The sequence below is a fragment of the Nomascus leucogenys genome, chromosome 7b (genome assembly GCF_006542625.1).
Source record: "Nomascus leucogenys isolate Asia chromosome 7b, Asia_NLE_v1, whole genome shotgun sequence".
Classification (NCBI taxonomy): Eukaryota; Metazoa; Chordata; class Mammalia; order Primates; family Hylobatidae; genus Nomascus; species Nomascus leucogenys.
Genome location: NC_044387.1, coordinates 105,807,712 through 105,830,726, shown reverse-complemented (window position 1 = coordinate 105,830,726; position 23,015 = coordinate 105,807,712). Strand labels below are relative to the sequence as shown.

At 40.0% G+C, this 23,015-nt stretch overlaps 1 protein-coding gene and 1 long non-coding RNA gene across 6 annotated transcripts in view; one reads left to right on the top strand and one right to left on the bottom strand.

Moving 5' to 3' along the window:
- SORBS2 (sorbin and SH3 domain containing 2) overlaps positions 1-22,391 on the top strand; it is a 377,296-nt gene extending 354,905 nt beyond the window's left edge. For all 5 annotated transcript variants that reach the window (XM_030816403.1, XM_004088576.3, XM_030816402.1 and 2 more), the window contains 3 exons: positions 14,067-14,116; positions 18,145-18,251; positions 20,235-22,391. In XM_030816403.1, coding sequence (XP_030672263.1) covers positions 14,067-14,116; positions 18,145-18,251; positions 20,235-20,296 — 219 coding nt within the window. In that variant the 3' untranslated portion in view covers positions 20,297-22,391. The remainder of the gene's footprint in view (positions 1-14,066; positions 14,117-18,144; positions 18,252-20,234) is intronic.
- On the bottom strand, positions 13,999-20,016 carry LOC105740101. The gene is made up of 4 exons (XR_001116127.2): positions 19,730-20,016; positions 18,701-18,776; positions 15,891-16,062; positions 13,999-15,228 (listed from the first exon to the last, which is right to left on the bottom strand). It is a non-coding gene; the product is annotated as an uncharacterized LOC105740101 (long non-coding RNA).
- Positions 22,392-23,015: the final 624 nt, after the last annotated feature.

The following is a 23,015-nucleotide window of genomic DNA, read 5'->3' as shown; positions in this document are numbered from 1 at the left end:
ACTCCATCTCAAAAAAAATAAAAAAATAAAAAATTTAAAAAAATAAAAATAAAAATATATCTCTTAAGGTTTTACTGTCCTGGTAATCTCTATATCATCTTTATCTTGTTTGACATTTAAGACCCCTTCCAAAACTAGTAGAGTTTCATTTGTGAAGTAACTTTTCTAATTAACATAAATGATTTTATGTATTTAAATTTCAGCAAAAATATCTTCAAATCTAGATATCTTCTAAATGTCTTCAAATCTATGTTAAACATAAAATTATTTTCATATTCACCACCACATCCTTTCTGCATTTCTCCATCTCTATGTTTTGATGCATTATTATTATTTTCTTAGTTTATTTTTTCTTAACTTCATAATCCGTGCTCATTTCCAAGTTGGCTTCCAGTGAACCAGCCCCTCCTCCCACCCACAAAGCCTCACCTGGCTCAGATAAAGGAGCTCTCCGGGGAACTGGCCAGGGCTGGTTGTCCCTGATAGCCTCATGTCCACCAGCAAACCCTTTGGCCCCAACACCACTTCCTCTCCTGGACAACTTCTTGGGTGAATTGGAGAAGCTTGGTGCTTTAACCGTGTCAGCTGACCAAGCCAAACCAACCATCCTAGGGGACGCCATCCTGCCCCCAGTGACTGCACCTACCGAATCACCTTCCACTCACGCGGGTGTGGCCTCGGCTGCAGCCCAGCCTTACCATGCAGAGCCTCTTCAGGATCCCAGAATGACAACTCAAAGCAACTTTGCAGAGTTGAGAAAAATGAGAAGGGGCTTCTCAGACCCTGAAAAGGCACCAGAAGTCCTAGGGGATAAGTTTCTGGCCTCTGCGTGCACCAGCGTGGGTTCCTTGCCTGTACCCCTTCTGGTCATTGGAGAGGAAGATGAGGGCATCTATGAGGGGATCGTGTCAGGCATCCAGAGAGGGCCGCCAGAACCTCCGGAAGGAGACGCTGGGTGGTATGGCCACGATGGGTCAGAGGGCACCCCACGCCTGCACATTGAAGAGGAGGAGGAGGAGGAGAAACTCAACTGCCTAAAACACCCCATAGCCACCCCCACAGATCCTAGGACCCCCAAGGAGGACAGCAATGCAGCAAAACCCAGTAATGAGGTATTTTAATTTTGTCTGATTATGGAAGAACTAACCGGCCTTACTATGATTAGCTATTACCGTTAATAATAGTAATAAATATCTATTTTGACACTGCCTAACAGCTTTTTTTCAACAAAAAACACAAATACTATATAAGATGGGGGTGGAGTGGGTGTATGAAAACACCATATTTAATTAAATGATGTAAGTATGTGATATAATTCCATTATCCCATTATTTCTTTAGGACCATAAACTTATATTTTAAGTCTTTGTAATTGATATAGTTTTTGTAATCTTCCACTGTTAATAATGATAGCTAATAGTGGAGCTCTTACTGAGTATCCGAACACTATTCTAAAAATTCTACATCTTTAATCATCAAAACCCAGTGAGGTATGTGATATTATCATCCCTACTTTAGAGAAGAGGAAATTGATGCCCAGAAATTTGTCCTATTCCAGGATGAGAAACTGTACACCATACCTTTGACATAATGGCACTTTGCAAAAATAATAATGCTAATAATAAACAAAGACAACAGAAAAGAAAAACAGCACTTCTGTCCCCTTTCGATTTTCTAAAGAGGTCGTTCTCTTCGTGTTGACTTCACATTGACTACTTAAGAATTGGGTACTGTATCTTCATGTTACAAAGAATCTTGAACAATGGTTTTAATCAACAAAGGCAGAAAATATCCAGAAACTTTAGCTTGCAAACCTCTCTCTTAAAACAAAAAATGAGACTGCAATGCCAGCACTTTGAGAGGCTGAGGCAGGCGGATCACCTGAGGTCAGGAGTTTGAGATCAGCCTGGGCAACATGGTGAAACCCCGTCACTACCAAAAATACAAAAACTAGCCAGGCATGGTGGCGGGTGCCTACAATCCCAGCTACTCAGGAGGCTGAGGCAGGAGAATCACTTGAACCCAGGAGGAGGAGGTTGTAGTGAGCTGAGATCGTGCCAGTGCACTCCAGCCTGGGTGACAGAGTGAGCCTCCATCTCAAAAAAAGAGAAACTTGAGGCCAGGCACTGTGGCTCACGCCTGTAATCCCAACACTTTAGGAGCCCAAGGCTGGTGGATCATCTGAGGTCAGGAGTTCGAGACCAACCTGTCTGACATGGTAAAACCCCATCTCCACTAAAAATACAAAAATTAGCCAGGCACGGTGTTGGGTGCCTGTAATCCCAGCTACTCGGGAGGCTGAGGCAGGACAACTGCTCCAAACTAGGAGGCGGAGGTTGCAGTGAACTGAAATTGTGCCATTGCACTCCGTCCTGGGCAACAAGAGCAAGACTCCATTTCAAAAATAAAAAGAAAGAAACTCGATCCCTCAAATGTACCCTGTGAATTAAGAAGTGTAATTACTGGCAATTATAGAAATTATGAAATAATAGAAAGGATGGTTAATATTATGCTACCATCCAAGTCAAATTCTTTCATAGTTCCCATATTTCAAAATAACCTGGCCATGCCTGCATTTGTGTAAAACAAACACCTTATTTAATAACAGATAGATAATTCATTGCCATGAGCCGAACGTGTCTCTACATCAATTATTTCAGTCACTAATGTTCCTTTCGATTCAATCAGTTTGAAGGTGTGACTAGATGCATGGCTTTGTTGACAGGTGGTGCCTTTTGTTGCAGACAGCACCCCAGGCCGGCTCATCCCAGCACCAGCTCACACCCTGCACGCGGGGCCACGGCTTCCCCAGCTTTGTGACACACTGACTGTAGTTGGCGACCTACTTTACACGCAAGTTACAGTCATTGCAGGGTTTTAAATAGTTTTTCCTTCACTTTTAGAAGGAGCCATCATATCAATGTATGATAAAATGATAGAATATAGGTGTTCCTATCTCCAGCCACCCACATCCGAAAAATTAAACTGATCATACCATTGGGGATTTTGAATCAAATTCAAAAGAGGAAGTTAGTGGTTTCAAAGCAAAAAATCTGTCATAAATATAACTTCCCAGGGTTATTGGTAACTTTAAAATGATCGAAGATGAGAGGATATTCTGTAAAGACCATGTAACCTCATTCGGAGACAAGCATAATCACCTCTTGTCTTTCCTCGATATGTAAGCCGCCATCATTTTCTCCGGGAGAGCAAGCAACCACACCCCTTCCCAGCCGCCTGCTTCCCTCCCCTCCATTTCATTCTCTCTTCGCCTCTGCTTCCGACCTGGACTCTACACTTTCTCAGCCCTGCCCACCTCCTCTCCTCCCTAAATATTCTTATCAACAGGAGATCAATCCACCAAAATTAAAGGTAACTGCATCTTGAGTGTGGTTTATTGCATGTCTTCAATGAGCTTAATTAGATGTATGCATTCAGATTTGCGCCCTCTCACAAGACCTACGAAGTTATATAAATCCTGATTGCTAACTTTTAACATCATTGGCATGGCCTCTATCCAAACATTTAAAAGATATATTTTCATAGCAGCTATACCCAGATTGAGGAGAAAAACAAACTAAAATTTATATCATAGTAAAAAGTACTGATTAGATTTTTTTCAGTTGACCGTCGGCTTGAGAAGCATCACATTTAAAGGCATCTTACCTCAGTGCCTGTCATTCTCCATCACCTCTCAGGGGACTCATTGTCTCCCGTCATTTCCCACCCATCGGCAGGTTCAGCAGAGCCTGGAGACAGGATGATCTTTGGCATTGACTGTCTTGAGCCTTGTTCTTCCACAAAAGTGACGTAAATTCATGAGGATGTGGGAAGGATCATCCTTTTGTAGCACTTCACAAAGCATCTATCTCTGAGACTTGCAGGCTGACAGTTCCGCTGGTATTTAACCTAAAGATACTATTTTTAAAAAATTATTTTAACAAAATTAATGACTGGCCTTGGAAAGAGATTTAATGACAACCACAGCATGAAATTAGTCCATCACTGAAATGTTTTCCTTCTATGTTCAGAATGATCCTAAAATATTCTCCTTTGGAAAAAAGGTGATAGACTTCAAATAATAACTCACCCTCACATTCAGTCTTTTGAATGTGAAATGAGAGCCTCTGCAGATAGGTAAAAATTTAGGGCTCTGATACAGCTAAGGTTCTGTATTAGGAAGTGCCGTTTATACAATCTCAAAATCACTATCACCAAACCCATTCGCTGACATAGTCTATCTGTGGGCTCCTAGGTGTGAAAAGAACTTTGTAAAAAATGAAACACCTTAATTGCTGTTGCTCTTTGAGGTTTTTTTTTCTTAACTGGCAGAAAATAATTAGGAAATGTTTTAAATAATGCCACTTTATATGATGCCTAAGGCTAAGAATTTCTCTTTTTTTCTCTTCTTTCTGTGGTTTTATTTTTAAGGCCAAGGTATTTATTTCTTGTCTTTTTTTTTAACTTGTTCTTCGGTTTTTAAGCTTAATCAATAAGAGGGAAAGTTGCCTTAGAATCTGAGTTCTCTAATTTAGAAAGATGGAGGATGCACCATTGTGGCATCAGGACAAAGCCAGGATTTAAAAAGGTTTACTCTTCTGCAATTCTTCTCATATGTTCTTTAGGTTTCAGTTGTTTGCAGAATGACATGAGAGAATGGAGGTATTCACAATAACTATGCTTTAAAAGAATATTTTAATAATCACATGAAATACTTCTGACTAACTCCAGCAAGTCAAAGTGATGTTTCTCTATTTTATCTCCTATTTAGGACCAAATCTTGATTTTTGAATCTCCCATCAAGTTTTTTTTAAGACTTATAAATCTATTTTGTAGTCATTGAAAGAATATCTTCACTGAAGTTATTTGTGCTTGTAAATTTAAGTACAAATTGAATCAACTCATAATTTTAGGCCATTATAGTTTAATTCTGCATCTGACCTGGTTACAAACTGTGCCAATCTGAGTCCGAAGCCTTTTTATTTCTTCCATTTCAAGAATGCTGATGCTCATTGTAAAGAAAAGAAATAACCTAGCACTGAAAGCAAAGAGAAAATAAACTTTTAGTAATGTTTTAATGACATAGTATAGCATGTGCATGAAATCATTGTAATAACATTTTTATCAACCCCTATCAACAATTGTTTAGTTAACTCATGTTAAGTCAGTGCAATTTCATTCTTTAAAGTGTTTTCTAAAACAATGAAAATCTCCATAAAAGTAAATACAATCCAAAATCTTCCATAAACGTAAAAGTTACTACCACTTTATAGGTTACAGATGACTGAAAGATATATAAATTATGTTTAATGTATAAATCTGAATCCAATATTTCCCCCAGTCTTTTGAGCATCTGCTTTTAAAATGATTTTTCATAACAAAAAAATAGTATAAATCAGCTGGGTGTGGTGGCTCACACCTGTAATCCCAGCATTTTGAGAGGCCGAGGTGGGTGGATCACAAGGTCAGGAGATCAAGACCAGCCTAGCCAAGATGGTGAAACCCCATCTCTACTAAAAATACAAAAATTAGCCAGGCGTGGTGACAGGTGCCTGTAATCCCAGCTACTCGGAAGGCTGAGGCAGAGAATTGCTTGAACCCGGGAGGCAGAGGCTGCAGTGAGCCAAGACTGTGCCACTGCACTCCAGCCTGGCAACAGAGCAAGACTCCGTCTCAAAAAAAACATAAAGTATAAATCTCAGCTCCTCTATAAGCTGAGCCTCCATTTCCATCCAAGAGACTATTTTGCAAGAGACTTGCCGCATGTGGCCTCAAGTTGCCGCAGAAGCCCTATGAGGAGAGCGAGAGGCTCTTCGTTAGGTTTCTTCCAAGTAACTCAGTGGTTGTGGTCCCACCAGGAAGTCTCATCACCCTAAAGCAATCCCATCAGAAGGGGATCCCTGGCGCACAGTTTTCAACATGAAATCAGGCCCCGATTGTTCCTAATATGTTCACGTGCTCTTTCCAGCTGTTATTATCCACATCGTTCTAAGAGCTAAACGGGTTTTTTTTCTCTAAGAGCTCTGATATGTATTGAACCCCTGTATTAGTCAAGACTGGGATAAGCACAGTGCCAGAAAACTCAAAATAATTATAGCTTAATCAAGGTAGAAATATATTGCTCTTACACATAAATGAAGGGTGTCCAGGACTGATATAGTGGCCCCACAGTCATCAGAGAACCCAGGAGGTTCCATCTGATGTTGGCTCATCGCCATCCTCAGAGAGAAGCTTCCGCTATGGGTCCCAGGTGGCAGCTCGAGCAGTTCCCTTCTCACACGAACCAGCAGGAAGGAGAAAAGATGGGAGATTTACACCTTCTCCCTTGAAGGCCATGTCCCAGAATTGCATATATCCCCTCGGTCTCAGCTTATGACATGAGCACATCCAGCTACAAGGCAGGAAATGTGATCTCTATCCAGAATGGCCATGTGCCTACCCAACAGCCTGATCCCATTACTGAGGACCAAGAAGAGAATGGATTTGGAGAGCATCAAGCATCGTCTGCCATGACGCTTAAGCAACGGTGCCAAACACATTTCATCCAGAGAGGCTGGGGATTTGAGGTCAACCATTACTGAGAATTAGGAAAATTTTCTAAATGAGAGTTGAGAAAACCACATGCTTTTATTTAAGCATGTTTTATTCCTCCTAAAGTTCTCTTAAGCCAGATCAAATACCAGGCAGTACACTGCCAGATCCTGTCCACTATTGGAAGGAAAATAAAACCTACATACAAGAAGGTCAGCTTACTCACTGTCATATGAAAGATCTTACTCTGAAAAAAAAAAAAAAAACAAAAAAAAAAACACCAAAACAGTCCAGCCCGCAGGTTGGCACTTCAGTATTTCATCAAATTTCACCATGTTTCCCCCCAAAAAGGCCTTATTTTCTTCTTATGTGTTTGTTAGAAAATTTTGCCTCCAACAAATGTCTGATACGGTCCATGAAATTTGATGGGCATTAAGCCAAATTCTCCTCTATCTCACCTCGCATCCCTTCAATAAGATGAAAAAGCAGGGCAGGTTTGAGAGCATCTTGAACCCAATTGCTAAGCATTCTATGAAAGACATAACATTTCTTGGCCTGGCGCGGTGGCTCATACCTATAATCCCAGCACTTTGGGAGCCCGAGGCGGGCAGATCACTTGAGGTCAGGAGTTCGAGACCAGCCTGGCCAACATGGTGAAACCCTGTCTCTACTAAAAATAAAAAATTAGCTGGGTGTGGTGGCGGACACCTGTGATCCCAGCTACTCGGAAGGCTGAGACAAGAAAATCTCTTGAACCCGGGAGACGGAGGTTGCAGTGAGCCAAGACTGTGCCATTGCACTCCAGCCTGGGCGACAGAGCCAGACTCCATCTCAAAAAATAAAAAAAAAGACATAACATTTCTTATATGTTCTTGGCCTCTTCCCTATGCCAGCTTTCCTCTGTGAACCTTTCTCTGCTGTGCCTGTGGGTCCCATGTTAAGATGGCAGCTGGTGCCTGTGGTGTGGACACTGCATAAGCAGGTGGAGGAGCTGCTGACCCTCCCTGCCCTGCTGTTGTTCAGGAGTTTGGCATGCTGCGTGTGCATGGAAAAAGCCAGCCAGGAAAGCTCCTCCTGAAGGCTGTGTGATGAAGATGAGAACTAACTAACTTCTTGTACATTTTCCAGGCTGACCTAAAAAGCGAGATATGTGTCCTGGGTAAGCCTCCTCGTAGCCCAGTGATGTCTAGGAGATTCTGCGGCTCGCCTGTCAGAGGGCTCAGCGGTTCCCACAGGGTAGGGTCAGCATGCCCCCACCTTGTGGCAGACATCCTGGCCACCCCCGCTCTGGGGCTGGCTCTTCCTTAGTTGTCTTTGCTGTGAACTGGCCTTAAAGTAAGGCTGGAGATACCCTGGAGATGAAGTGACCACCTGGTGATGTGCTTCCCTTTTAGGTGTGTGTGAGGTTTCCAAAATCCACAAAGACGTGGTCAGATTCTCTACTCTACAAATAAGAGTGTCGTGTGTGTTGTGGTCTACATCTGTCTCATGGTTCTACACTAAATCACTGCTATCTAGTCACCGTTTCTCCTGCAAAGAAAAAACTGTTACCAGGCACCTACAGTGCTGAACTCACACACTTCCGGTCATGTTTGCTTCTGCGTCATTCAGTTTGGACTTTCTTTTAAATCCCTGATTCTTGTCTAACGTCTTCTGTTTCTCTGGTGATGTGCACTACATCCTCTCAGTCTGCTTTTTGTCCCCATACTGCTGTCTGGATTCTATCCACTTCCTAATTCTTGCCAGCTTTGATTGAACTTAAAGGTCAAATTACTTTCCCTTAGCTACTTAGTTCTATAATATCTACAGTACTTTAAAATACATGGACTCTAAATGCTACTTACTATCAATTCTAAGGAATGCAGCCAAGGAGTTTGGAAATGTTCGTCTGGACATAAGTCAGGATTCCTTTCCTCATTTCTGTTTTAATGGGCCCTGATTCAACCTTAACCTGTCTATCGCATAGCTATGCTTCTGCATTTCAAGTTCTCAAGGGCTTGATTTCAAAGAAGTCTTCATTTTCTATTTCTAAAAAAAAGTAGATATGATTCTGCATTTATGCCACTTTGTGCTTTTTGCATTGCCTAGGAAGACCTCATTTTGTTGCTGAGGCAGAGTTTTGTGTTGCCATAGAGACAGGAATGCCAATATGTAGAGACTCTTAGACTCCCCGGAATGGCCCTCCAGAGCCAAAGCAAAAAATAAGCTTCTTTTGCAGTGAAGAGGACCCATCTGTAGATTTCCTGTGGGTCCATGAGATGGTATGCTTTGGTTCCCCTTAAGGTTTTTTTATTTTTTGCCTGATTTTTACATTATGTATTTGTATGTCAGATTACACGTGTGTTTGTGTAAACCATAAATATTCTACTTTTTAGATTTATGCAAAGTTGTGTTTTACCTTCATAATTTAAGAAGGAAAAATAAGCCTCTATAAACATGGTGTTATTAGGAGAATTTCATCTAATTCTGCTGGGCAAGTACGACAACTGATGTTTTATGAAAAAATGACAAAAACACTTTAGCACTGCTTATATTGCTTTCAGAGATTTTTTTGCATTAGTGTTTAAAGTAACAGTCAATCCTTCTTTAAGAATTATTTGATACTAAATATAGTTAATCCTCCAGAGATAACTGCAGAAGCTTTGACAAATTAGATGGCTTTTCAACAGACTATAGCTCACTAAGACAGGAAAGTATATATTTTACTGATGTTATGGACTCCATGATGTTTCAAACCAGCTTCCTATGAACAGCAACTTGTGACTGATTCTAGCTTTGGAAATTAGCATATGTTTAAAACTTGTCTCTTTTGTATCCGTTTTTGACAACATTAAAAAATAGCTACAGAAAAAAACTTACATATTCAGGGCTACAGAAAAAAATACATATTTAGGATCCTATGAAAACCGCAGCGTGCTTCATTGGATTTCCTCTTATTCTACTCTTAAGATTCATCAAGGAAATAGAACCATAATATAATTCTTGCTCAAAATGTCCAGCACAGTGATTGTAATATGTCAGTTGAAAGCCATCTTTCTAGGTTCGGCTCATGTAAGCCTCTCTGAATGTCACAAACGTATATTGTTCTATATTTATCTTAAAACTGCTAAGAAGTTAGGACATGGAAATGCCTGCACAGATAGTCAAGATAGAAATGGACACGGACCAAAAATGCTGGTGGCTTACAAGGGATTCTTTCTCAAGAATTTAAAACGTGGGAAAGGAAGAACATGGTTAGAAAAACAGATGACTATCTATTCCACATCACTCTGTGGCCTTTAAAATAGGCTTTTAAAATTAATCCAGCCTTGGGAACTTGGATAAAAAGGGGCAGATAAAGCAGAATCAACTCTCAGCTTGTTGCTGCCACTGCTCACCACTAGGTGGCAACAGAGTGCAGCTGCATTACAAATCTTTCCTTAAGGGACTTGCCATTTGAGTTACACTGCCATGGGGAAAGGGAAAAGATAGTCTCCCCAGATAATCTATTTACATAACCTTATAGGACATTTGCACCTACCTCCGCGTCAAAATTAAGATGCTGATTTTAGCCAAGGTAGGCCAAGTAGTCCATCATAGTAATCTTTCATGCAATAAAGAGTGCACATCGAAATTACCATTTTGTTTCTTTTTTTGTTTTTTACCTATTTGTCATATTAAGAAATTATCCAGTACCTTTGGATTTTGGTTTACTAATTTGCAAAATGGAGTTGAATTGTAACCATTATTTTTTTACGTGACCGAGACACATGAGAATTAACCAATCAATGTCAGTGTCCCAGCTCGCTGTGTAAAGCTGATGAAGGACACCTTTACACAGCAGAGGAAATATATCTGTGGAAATGTGTATCCTTCATGGAATCCCTGAGGGGACCCGATTAACCCTCGTCTTGTCCAACTCACTGATTTCAGAGACAGGGAAGCTGAGGCATCCCCAAGGTTATATGGCGCTTAACGCCCAAAACAGAAAGACGCAGATGAGCCGTCTTAGATAACTGTTCTTGCTACTCATTCCCTACTAGTCAAATGCCTTTAAAATAAACTATTTCAAGTACTATAATTAGTCAGCTATCCTCAAAACTGTCTCCTAGTTATCCACATTAACATGGAGGTGATTCTTGTTAAAGGTAAGCTTTGAAAAGTTCTAAAACTCGCCATTATAAGACACACAAAACTTCTCTGCTAAGAAAAGTCTTGATTGATTCTGGCCTCAGGATGTGAACAGTATAGAAAACTGATGATTTGTGTGTAAAAAGAGGGGCAGGGTTTGAAAGATATGAAGGAAGGGAAAAGAGATATTGGGAAACAGGTAAAAGCAAGGACGGGGGCCGGGCGCAGTGACTCACGCCTGTAATCCCAGCACTTTGGGAGGCCAAGGCGGGCGGATCACAAGGTCAGGAGATCAAGACCATCCTGGCTAACATGCTGAAACCCTGTCTCTACTAAAAATACAAAAATTAGCCGGGCATGGTGGTGCGTGCTTGTAGTCCCAGCTACTCGGGAGGCTGAGGCAGGAGAATCAATTGAACCCTGGAGGCGGAGGTTGCAGTGAGCTGAGATCACACCACTGACCTCTAGCCTGGTGGCAGAGTGAGACTCCATCTCAAAAAAAAAAAAAGCAAGGATGGTGCTGGCTGCCACACACAGGAACATACGTTCTCCAGCCATGGACGTGGGATCCAGGAAGCTGCACGTTTGCAGCAATCACCAAATTTTCATAATGGTCAATGGGACAGTTCATTTAAATGATTGATGAGGTGGGTTGAGTTAAAGGAATTAAACTAGTAGAATTATAATGATGATAACTAAAAAGGGATATACGGACTTTAAAAATTGATTGTTTTATATTAATGAACAATTTGATTTTTAAAGTGGTATTCACATTTTAACAAAAGAGCAGTGAAATGAAACTAATCAGTTTTACAAAGCATTGGATGCCATGATGTAGAAGTTGAAACTTTTACTCAATTTTAAAATATTAAAATGGTTTAAATGTGTGAAAACAGGGATAATTTTAGAGCATAATGAAATATATTTTATACAACATTTTCTCTTAAGAATAAATAATATTTTCTTATTCATAACTTTATTATGCACTGCAAATGGTGCTATGATTGTTTTGGGGAAAGAGTAGTAGCTATCTTGGTATATGATATGCAGTGTGGCATATTAAACATTTTCAAGTTACTTTTGAGTACCAGTATTTTTCAGTGACTAACATGTACATTCTCAAAATCATATGGCTTTAATGCATACTCTTTGGCCAGAAATTTTACTCCTGGGAATATATTCTAAAGAATGGTTCAAAAGAAGAAAATAGCTGTTTGCATAAAAAATATGTATAGCATTGCTATTTATGATAGTAAAAAAAAAAAGACTAGACCAATTCTAACTTCAAAACAAAAAAAAGAGAGGAATGGTTAAGAAAACTATGACATGTAGACACATGTGGGAGAATATTATTCTGCAGACATTTGAAATCAGAAAGAAGACTGAGAAAAAAAAGACTGGAAAATTATTACAAAATAATATTAATGGCAATTGATGTATACAAATCTTACTTCTGCATGAAAGTTTTATACCTATGTAAAGTTTTATTGGCTTGGAAGAGAACTTGAAATAGGTAATATGATACAGGCTTATCAATGACTTACAATTACCATCTTATATATTTAAATTGATTTAATAATATCTTGAATTAAATGACCTTTTAAGATGGCTGGAAAATTGGTCATAATTTTTCTTAAAATATGAATATCTTCCAATTTTAATAATAGATACATCATTAGTAGTCTTATATTGATTTACAGGAGTCAACTAGTTCACACTCTTAAGTCATACCTGTGTGCAGTAATTCTTATGCACTCTAGTTTTAAATATTCTATCCACAGGCTGTTGAGTGAAATTTCTAAGAACACTGTTAATAAAGGTTTCCAATTGCCGGGCGCGGTGGCTCACGCTTGTAATCCCAGCACTTTGGGAGGCCGAGGTGGGCGGATCACGAGGTCAGGAGATCGAGACCATGGTGAAACCCCATCTCTACTAAAAATACAAAAAATTAGCCGGGCGCGGTGGCGGGCGCCTGTAGTCCCAGCTACTCGGAGAGGCTGAGGCAGGAGAATGGCGTGAACCCGGGAGGCGGAGCTTGCAGTGAGCCGAGATTGCGCCACTGCACTCCAGCCTGGGCGACAGAGAGAGACTCTGTCTCAAAAAAAAAAAAAATAAAAATAAATAAATAAATAAATAAATAAATAAATAAATAAAATAAAGGTTTCCAATTAACAGAGTCAGAGCTTACAGTTTTAGTACTGTGAGTACCTAGTCTTATGCTAGATAGACAAGTAGGATAGAAAGGGGGTGGATAGGAAGTGGGTGAATCATTGACTCATAGACTGAAAGGAACCTCAGAGTTATCCATCCAAGCTTGGACCAGTGGGGTTTCTATGGACAATTTGCAGGAAGAGATTTCAGCCTACCAGTAATCCACTCGTAACTACGGAATCTAAGAACTGGTCCCAAAGTCTAAGGACATGGATCTAATAGCTATTTCAGTAGTCATCAAACAGTCACTTATATAATTGCCATGCAAATTCTGATTTTACCCTGTAGCTATCATTTAGAAGCAAATGCTTTTGAAATGTATTATGAATGATTTGTTTGCATTTCTCCCCTGAAAGGTAAAGTTTAGGTAGTCAATATAAATTACACTGAGTTTATACGTTCAACAAACGTGTTAACTTTCATTCATTGAAAATATTAATGTGGGTATATGGGATGCTAAGGCTTGTCATTTCCAATATTATAAGTATCTATTACAGATACTGGTCTTGATGCTTAGTTTAAAAAGAAAAGAAACTCTTTTGAGAGTTCAGTGCACTGGAAATTTCTACCAATGTTTCTCTTCTAAGGTAAAATGTTACATGTTACCCGGATATTGTTTGTTGCATTCCAAAGTTCTGTTTTCTCTTTTTAAAAATGCATGTTTTCTCTCCACATTGAGAACAGAAAATGTTAATTCAAATGTAGCATGGGATGTCTGCCTACTGATATTTTCCCCTGTACTGTATGTGAAAATGTTGTCTGTGAAGGAAAGATTGAAAGAATGAATGTGGATACTTTGCTGTTAAACTAAATGTGGTTGATTTTCTGCTTGTTTGAGAAAACGCTGGAGAATAAGGTTGTATGAAGGTGTCTCTATTTCCTATTCTAGTGGTTTGCCATCTATGTTCTTGCCTTATTCCTGGCCTTTGAAAAATCAATGGGACCAAACCCTGACTTTTCCTTAAAGCTTGAGCAGACTAGATTGTAGACACGTTCAAAACATTTGACCTTGGTTATTTTGCTTTAATTTAAAGCTCCCTTTAAATATTTTAATTATTAATCCTGCAGAAACCCTTTATTTGGTTTTTTTCTTCCTCTTGGTTTTTTACAACAGGAAATATTAAATGTCAAGAAAAGTACCATGCCATTATCCAAATTATCTTTTAATTAGTACCAGTTTAAACATTGATTACATTGAAAATCATTTCATTTCAGCCACAGCGTCCTGTGTTTACTCATGAAAATATTCAAGGTGGGGGGGAACCGTAAGTATTATTCTTATCTTCTAAATTCGAGACTAACCTTGACCCACAAAATGGACAACTGTACCAAAATATAAGATGTATGGCTTTGCACGTGAAACATCAAACTAACATGAGGCCTCCTAAATTACGAGAAATTGTAGTAGTCTCTCCATCTTTTATGACAGTGACCAGAAACTAATTTTTAAAAGAACCCATAGTTCTCTGAGAAGATTTTAACTGATACACTAGGAAAACTTTCTAATGCTTCAGTGATTCCTAAGATGGCAAACTCTGTCTCCCTCTCTGCTCTGCTGGCTGTGTAACGAGTATTACGAGCTTCGAAGACATACAGAACATGTTCTAACCTTACTTTTACACCCACTGGGAGACTGTAAAAGTGGACCTAAGTGTAAAAAAGACCTAAAGTGATCATTCCTTCATTCCGAAGTTACATGCTTAGAAGGGTCATTCGAAAGTGGCAGTATTAAAACACTCACTGTTACTCAGTTATACGCGATTACTTCCACAGCACCAGGAAAATGCCTTTTCAAACTTTCCTTTCAAATTCCTTCCCCTTTCTGATACACGAGTTAAATCAGCCTGAAGGTGTCACACATTGTCTTGAAGATTCTCTCTGTGTGTTTCTTTTTTGGGCCCATTTTGTCCCTGAGAGACGTTCAGGAGTTACCAACTTCCTGTTGGCCTCTGCCCACCCTGTGAGTCGAGAGTAAGACCCCTGGGAAGGTTCATTCATGGACCTAACCCCTTGTCCCCCATATTTGAGCACACACTAGGGATCCTGACCCACTGCCCACACTCACCTGGAACAGAACAGGCTAACAACAGCCTCCTCCTCGCGGCAGGTCCTGGCATGTGACCTGGTGCCTTTATCACCATCAAGTCCTCCCTTGCTCCTCACAGACCGGAAACTTAGCAAAAAGCATCTCCAGATGAGACTGGCTCTCACGGAGTACAGCCAGAAAGGTGTTCTTGTTGCGGGAAAGTCTGTATTTTGGAAAGAACAGGTTAGCAGTGATAATCGTTTAAAAGATCACTGAAGGTTTGGTGCAGTCACTATGCTTGTAATCCCAGCAGTTCAAGACCAGCCTGGACAACATAGCAAAACACCATCTCTACAAAAATAAAAAATTAGTCAGGCGTGCTGGCATGCGCCTGTAGTCCCAGCTGCTCAGTAGGCTGAGGTGGGAAGATCACTCGAGTCAGGGAGATCAAGGCCACAGTGAACCATGATGATGGTCCTGCACTCCAGCCTGGGCAACAGAGCAAGACCCTGTCTCCAACAAACACACACACAAAAAGGTCGCTTAACTGGAAAACACTAAATACGACTTGTAATTCTAAAGTTTTTGTTTGTTCTCTTACTTACCCAAACGATGACAAGCTCACATTATAAAAAATAAATTCCAGGGCTGTTTAGGTTTATTGCATTACCAATATGTTACATTAAACAGCTTTCAAAGTGTTTATGAATGAAAGATACGTTACATTTTCAAAGTCCTGATTTGTATATTGGAAAACATTGTTTATTAAATTTATATTTGATTATAGCCTGAATTAGTGGGATTTTAGGGTGTTGCTTAGTTGCTTTCATTTAAAAATAAGTTTTGAGCCAAAGTAGGAACATAATTTTATGTCACTACAATTCAGAGTTTTAGTGAAATATGTTCTAGAAAAAGTTGCAAGTTATAGAGAGGGCTTCCAGTCTGGCTCAGCATTTCCTGTTTAAAAGACACCTTTCTCTCTGAGGCATCCTTACCCCACCACCATCATTCACCTCACCAACACATCTTTCAGAACAGCATTTTTTAACATTGGATTCGACTTCATTTCCCGTTGTGCAACACTGACTGTGCAAGCCAGTAGAGGCAGGAGGATTTCCTAAAGGTGTGTTTATGTTTCCATAAAACTCCGTGGGTTTTCTTTTGTTTTGTTTTTGTTTCTGTGGTCTAATTAAACCAGAATGGTAAATAAATTTGGACAAACACGCTGGCTTTCATCAGACAAAAATGAAGCAGGAGTCTGTGCCAATTTTGTTGCATTAGCTCTGAGACCTTGAGATTCCTTCCAGCAGCTGAGGTTTGCAGCCTTAGGTAACCGGTCTCCATGAGTGGGTGGAGATGAGCCTGGGCAGGGTTCAAGCCTGAGAAGCTCAATAAAAGAACCAGTTTTCCCAAAGTGAGAAGTGCTGTGTGTATCCATCAAAACAGCAGCACAGGAACCACCATCTCTCTCAAATGTGAAATTGGAAAAGGGACCGTGAACTTTCCCCACAGATACACAAAAGATACCACCGCTTCACATGAGCAGCCTCCAAATCAAATTCTTTACACAAGCAACAAAATAAATGGACTACCCCCAGCAAAGCTGGCTGCGTGCAAACGTCCAAATCAGGTGACGTTTGTGTATTCCACACCTGCCTGTCTTTTTGGCCACTGCTCTGGGAGGCTGGCTGCCTTTCTCTGCCCTTCCCCATAATCACAAACCCCTCTCTCAAGAAAAGGCCTCAGAAGCCCATACTCAACAGAATATAAGTGGCTATAAGGTCTACTGGAAGGATGAAGTTTTAACAGGGGAAGAAGCCTCTAGTGTTGAAATTTCAGGCTTTGGTGCCAGGCCAGGGAAAACAATATTTTCTAGTGGATGCTGTTTGTTAGGCATTCTCTGAAGCCAACGCTATCCAGCTCCCCCAGTCCAAATGCTGGATGAACGGGGGGAAGCCAGTGGGTCACTGTTGCTTATTAATGACATAAGATTTGAGTTAAAATGATAGAATAGTTTTGTTCTACCAAAATATTATTTTCTGACTCATAAAGTAATTAAAAATAAATCATTCTTGTTCCAGAGCAGTAGTCAAGATTATCAGCTTTTTAAAGTTGGCATGAAAAAATCTAAAATGCCCTAGAATGTGGTAATTATTTTCTCACATTAGCAGAATGACATGACTGTTACAGAAAGCAGCAGAAACAAATTCCCAATTTTTAAAAAACCCCCTCACAGTACTGGTAATATTTTAGTACTATTACGAAGACGTTTTCATGTTAACTGCCTATCAGATTCTTCTTGACCTTCTCAGCTACAGTAATTTCTGCCTTCATTTTCCAAAAACACCAGCCCATGTTATGATTTATTATAACGTATGGTGTTTTCTTACCACAAATTCAGTGTCTGAATTCATTATCGATCAATTTCGCAACAGTATATGCTGTCAAAGAATTCAGGCCGGGAAAGGAAAGTGGTAGCATTCTATCAATAATTCTTTTTTATATAAAATTATTTCAAGAGAGAGTTTTAAAATCAAATACAATTTTTCTGGGACTCATTTTAAAAAGAGACTTATGTCCACAGTCTGCTTGAAACGGACTCAGTAATAACTGCACATAGAATACATCTACTCAACTTCGGGCTAATTACATCAAATTTTCCAATTCTACATCCTCAGAAAACACTGATCCAAACTATAACATTAAACTGGTCTAAAGAATTCCTCTTGGTAAAAAAAAATAATTTTCCTTTGTATAATAATTCACATAGAGTGATTAAAAAGACGTATCTGAGACATTTTGTCTATCTCCATTTAGAACCTTTGAAAATTCAATTCTCAAGCCCCCATTATTTGCTGCTGATTATGGCTAGCTAAAATTGTGATTCCTTCTTGTTTTTAAACAGTTAAATAATACACATATCACTTATTTTATATTTTGTACTATTATTTAATGTCTAAATGATAGACATTAGATGGCTGGACAACTGAAATGCAGGTCTGGCTTATAAATGTTGACATATTTTAATCCAGTTTATGAATGTTACAATTTCCACGGATATTCCTCGTGAGTTTCAAAATGTTGTTAGAGTGTTCTAATGCCTGTGAAGATCTAAATATTGCTATTTACCTGCTCATCAGGCTTGTACCATCCAATAGAATGTTGTTAAGAATAGGAAAGTTAAAGGAAGAATGAATATTGTTCTATCTTCTGTATTTCATGAAGGTGTCAAGATGTTTTTAAACACATTCCCTTGTCCTGTTTAAGGTTTCAGGCTCTGTATAACTATACTCCTAGGAATGAAGATGAGCTGGAGCTCAGAGAAAGTGATGTCATTGATGTGATGGAAAAGTGTGATGATGGCTGGTTTGTGGGTATGTGCACTTCTTCTTCAGACACCTTTGGCTATTCTGTAATTTGCTTGAGTTTGCTCACTCGCATGGTTTGCTGTGATAGCCAAGCTTCCTTCAAATTCGTAATGCCTTTGATCTTTCAGACATTCATACGCACAATGTAATCCCAAGGCTATTGCATTTTTAACATAGTTTAGTATTCACTGCTCCAGCTATGCGTGATTTTCTGCGAGCTTTATTTCCAACTCAAATGAGAGAAGACAATTTCTTTAAATAGCAGAAACCAGGAAAGATTGAGATCTAAGAACAACAACAAAAAGTGGTCCCCAGAAGAGAACTATCCACGCTCTGTGCTGTGGAAAATGTTAGTTGTCCACAGTGAGAATCTAATTTCAGAGGGAGTGAGATTAAGTGAACGACTCTCCCATTTCCTAGGTCTGACGTACGTTCCCGAACATTCAGTGACTCACCTTAACTTTAGTTTGTGATGGAAGCGGAGAGAAGTTCCATTCTTCCCACTTAAAAGGCAACTTCATTTTTACCATCCTAAAAAAAAGACGAGAGGTCTTCTGAGAAAACATTTGTAGACAAAAGTATTTTACGCTGGGCCACAGAAAGAGATGAAAAGGAAACACAGGCGGCGGGGCAGAGAATGGAAGAGAGGAAAGGTGAGAGGAGAGGAGGGCTCACTCTAAACATCCATTGGTGGCAAAATCATGAAAGAATTGAGGCCATGGTGCGGCCACAAGCCTCAGATTTTATTTCCATTAAAAGAAGAAAAAAAGGCCGGGTGCGGTGGCTCATGCCTGTAATTCCAGCATTTTGGGAGGCCGAGGCGGGTGGATTACCTGAGGCCAGGAGTTCGAGGCCAGCCTGGCCAACGTGGCGAAACCCCGTATCTACTAAAAATACAAAAATTAGCCGGGCGTGGCTGTGGGCGCCTGTAATCCCAGCCACTAGGGAGGCTGAGGCAGGAGAATTGCTTGAACCCGAGAGGCAGAGGTTGCAGTGAGCCGAGATCATGCCACTGCACTCCAGCCTGGGCGACAAGAGCAAAACTCCGTCTCAAAACAAGGAGGAGGAGGAGGAGGAGGAGGAGGGAGGAAGGATAAACGTAAAATGGCTTGCCTAGCCAAGGAAAAAGAAAAACAGTCATCAAACCAAGGCAGTAAGAGCCAGGATATAGGAGAGAGATGAAGCTTTAGAGACCCTCATCCACTCCATCTGCACTGCCTAAAGAAGAATTTAGCGCACCAACTTTTACAAGAAGTGTCCAAGGAATTACGTTATTTGAAACCAGAGGCGACCATAATGATGACAGCCATTTGTGCGTGTGATTAAACACATACCATGTTAGAAATCGTGCCAGTGATAGAACTCCCACACACGAACAGTGCTTAATCCTTTTTTTCATTAATGATTTGTAAATTGTTGAAAAATTGTATACTTGATGAAGGACTCCGGCAGTGCTGTTTTTAAATAAACGATGTGGCACTGACCGTGATCTTCTATAAGATGATAAGACGGTTTAGATAGATAGCGACAGCCTGCCACAGATGATGTCTTCATGTCGCACCTGTGTTGCTCGGGCTGCTGGTACCTGAGAAGCTTTGCTCTTAGGATTTTCCACTCACCCTGTCACCTGTCAGCCTCGCCTTGATCCCTCACCCCCCACCCTGGTGTGGCAGCCTCCGTGGCTGAGCTGCTCCGCCCACCTCCTCAGCGGGGCTGACTTTCCCTTTAGCTTGGGAGGTTCGGCCTTTTCTGTTTAGCCCGCCGTGATGGCAGCACATTACTTATGCTGGAGGGGCAGTGAGCGTCAGGCCACCATCTAACACTGCTCATTTTGTTTGCTACGGGCTTCGTGTGAGTTGCCTGCCTTCTTTTCCGAACCCCTCGGGGCCTGCTGTCTTCGCGAGGCCTTGTAAATGGGAAGTATTCAAGCCCATGTGTATGAACTGATATCGTTGTTACCCCCCTTTCATGACTCGCTTCTATTTTCAGGGACCTCAAGAAGAACCAAATTCTTTGGTACTTTCCCTGGAAACTATGTCAAGAGGCTGTGAATTGCTCTCCCTCCTACTGTAGAGGCCGCCTGCCAGCCATGCACCTGCGTCAACACGCCTGCAACAGCCCGCGGGCCTCCCGTCGTCATGCCTTACGGTTTCCAATGCGCCGTCACCATCTCCACCTGCCACCAAACCACCAGCAGAGGAACCGCCGCTGCTGTGAGCCTGGGGGCGACATGGCAGGCTGGCCCCGCTCCGTGAAAGTGTGGATTCCTACTTTCTGCTCTAAGCTTTGACACGTCAAAATGTGGGATCAGAAAGAAAATCATGATATTTTAAAATGGTCAAATATTTGAGGCAAAAAAAAAAAAAAAGTGTCTCCAGGAGGCTGTCTAGCCTCGTGGCTCCATTTCCACATCTCCCCCCAGGCGACGTTCTCCCCCAAGATGACCAGAAAATTATTGTTTATTGGGAAATGCTGTGGTTTGCATTTTCATATTCTTAGCTTGGCAGTGTATATTCTTTTCACAAGTTTGCCTAGTGTCTTGGTTTACACAATATGACAACTGTAACTGTACTTTAGCTATTGTTTGCCTGCACATACATGTTGTAATATGCACAGTGATTACAACCTTTAAAGCAAGAGGAGGCAAGTTAATTTGGATGAGTGTGATTTTGTTGATTGAATGTGAGTTTTCAAATAGGAGTCTTTCTCTGCAACTTGTTTGCATTTTTTAGAAGTGCAAACAATAAGTGAATAAGAGCCCTCGGTAATAATCATGGCAATACGAGAGGCTGAGCTAGGCTACAGGGGAAAACTATTGTGTTGTAAAGTTGCATCGCTATTTTATATTAAAATGTAATGATCAGCATCATGAACAATGAGCTCTTAGTGTTTTATTTATCTGAAAAAATGTAAGTAAAAGCAGTGTTAGTGAGAGGTGCAAAGAATTATTCTAACAGACACTTGAAAGTATCTGTAAGCAATACTAGTAGGTAAGATTTCACTGTGTGTACACATACACATTTGAGATTGTATGAGAACATATAATCCATACAATATGTTGTACATTTTATGGCAATGTAATAGAATCTCACACATTATTTTATAGAAATAGAGTACAGAAGCATCACAAGTATTAAAGTTGGTTTTGGCAAGGATTATGATTAATACGATTATTTTTACTATAATAATTATTTTTCTTCTATGGAACTCAGAATCCTGGCTACATTTGAGGACAGGAATATGTTGAGCCTGATTTTCCTGGTGTGTGTAAAATATTTCCTAGGAATACATTAGGCACTTTTTAGAAACAATGTTAAATCATTCAGGTTTTATTTTCTGCCCTGAAGCAGAAATTTAAAAAATGATATTGGGACCTGGAAGGTTTAATATAGTTCACAGTGCCTGAATTACACATACTCCGAGAACTAGCTTTGTATTTCTTATGACTTTGCATAAGAACCATTCATCTTTGGATCTTGAGCACCTTATAGATGAAACTTTTTATGGCATTTCTTTCGTGGACAGTGATTGATCTTTTCACAATGTACGTAGCCTCTAGAATTTTGTACATATGTTTGCTCTTTTTTTGTACAGACTATTTAGTTGTTGAGAAAATGGGAGTTTCCTAATTTGGTCTTTATCCTGCGACACTTTCAGCAGACTAGCCTCTCCTTCTCTCACAGATCACAAGCACCCCTAGTGTGATTCTGTCGGATAGCATTTATGCAAAAATCTATGAAGTTAAAAGATCGTAGAAGCCAAATGAAATGTACCTATCTACTGACTGATGACAAGGGAATTTCATTAGGAAGAAGGTAAACAAACATCTTTGAGTAGCCTACCTTCATTTCTGTCAAGTTCACAACCAGCTTCATATTTTAAAGGCTTCAGGTTTGAAATTAAGTCAACTGCATGCAGCTTTGCTGAAAAATGAATAATTCTCTTTGATGCCATTTATGAGAAAAGACTTCAATATCTGTTGCCTGTCATATTTAAGAAAAATTACTGTTTCTACTCTCTGTATCTGATTTTAAAGGAAAAAAATATTCATACCTGGCTTGCAGGTAATTGACTTTGAATTCTTACAAGCAAAGGTCATTGTGTTTTTCTTGAATAGATATCTAATAAATTTTGCTTGGAAGTATACTTCAGTTTTTCTTCTTGACATTTATCCTTATGTAAATCGTGTATTTTATTCCAGCTTGTTAAACTAAGAGAAAATGCATTTTGTTGTCTGTTCTTTTAACACAAAAATGGAGAAAAGATGTGTCAGCATCAGCTCAGAGAAGAAATATTTTTAAACCCACCACCAAAGCTCATTTGCTAAACGTTCTTTGGCTAAAAATTGCCCTTCAGCTAAAACAATACATTGTAAAATATTTCTGCCTCAAAACAGCTAGTTTTCCAAGGAGGGGTTAGTTACAAGGAGTTGTAAGCACTTTCCCAGTTCAACACTCTTAAATTTTAAAATCTTTGCCCTAAGTAGCTTCAGCACCATTGGCTCGGCAGCTTCTGCAAATGTCCACAGGCTTTCAGTTAATTTCAAATGATGGGTGGCGGTGGGGGTCCCCGCTTTCTGCCACACAAATGGGAAAGAGCCAGCTTGCCTGCTTGGATCTTTGCTCATATACTTTAGTCCCTTCATTGCTCTGTGTGTTTTGACCCTTTTCCATATCTCTCTCTTAAATATTCAGAAATATGGACATTCCTCTCTTGCCAACTCAGTTATCAAAGATGTCTTGTCACGTTGCTTCCCCTTAACACACACTC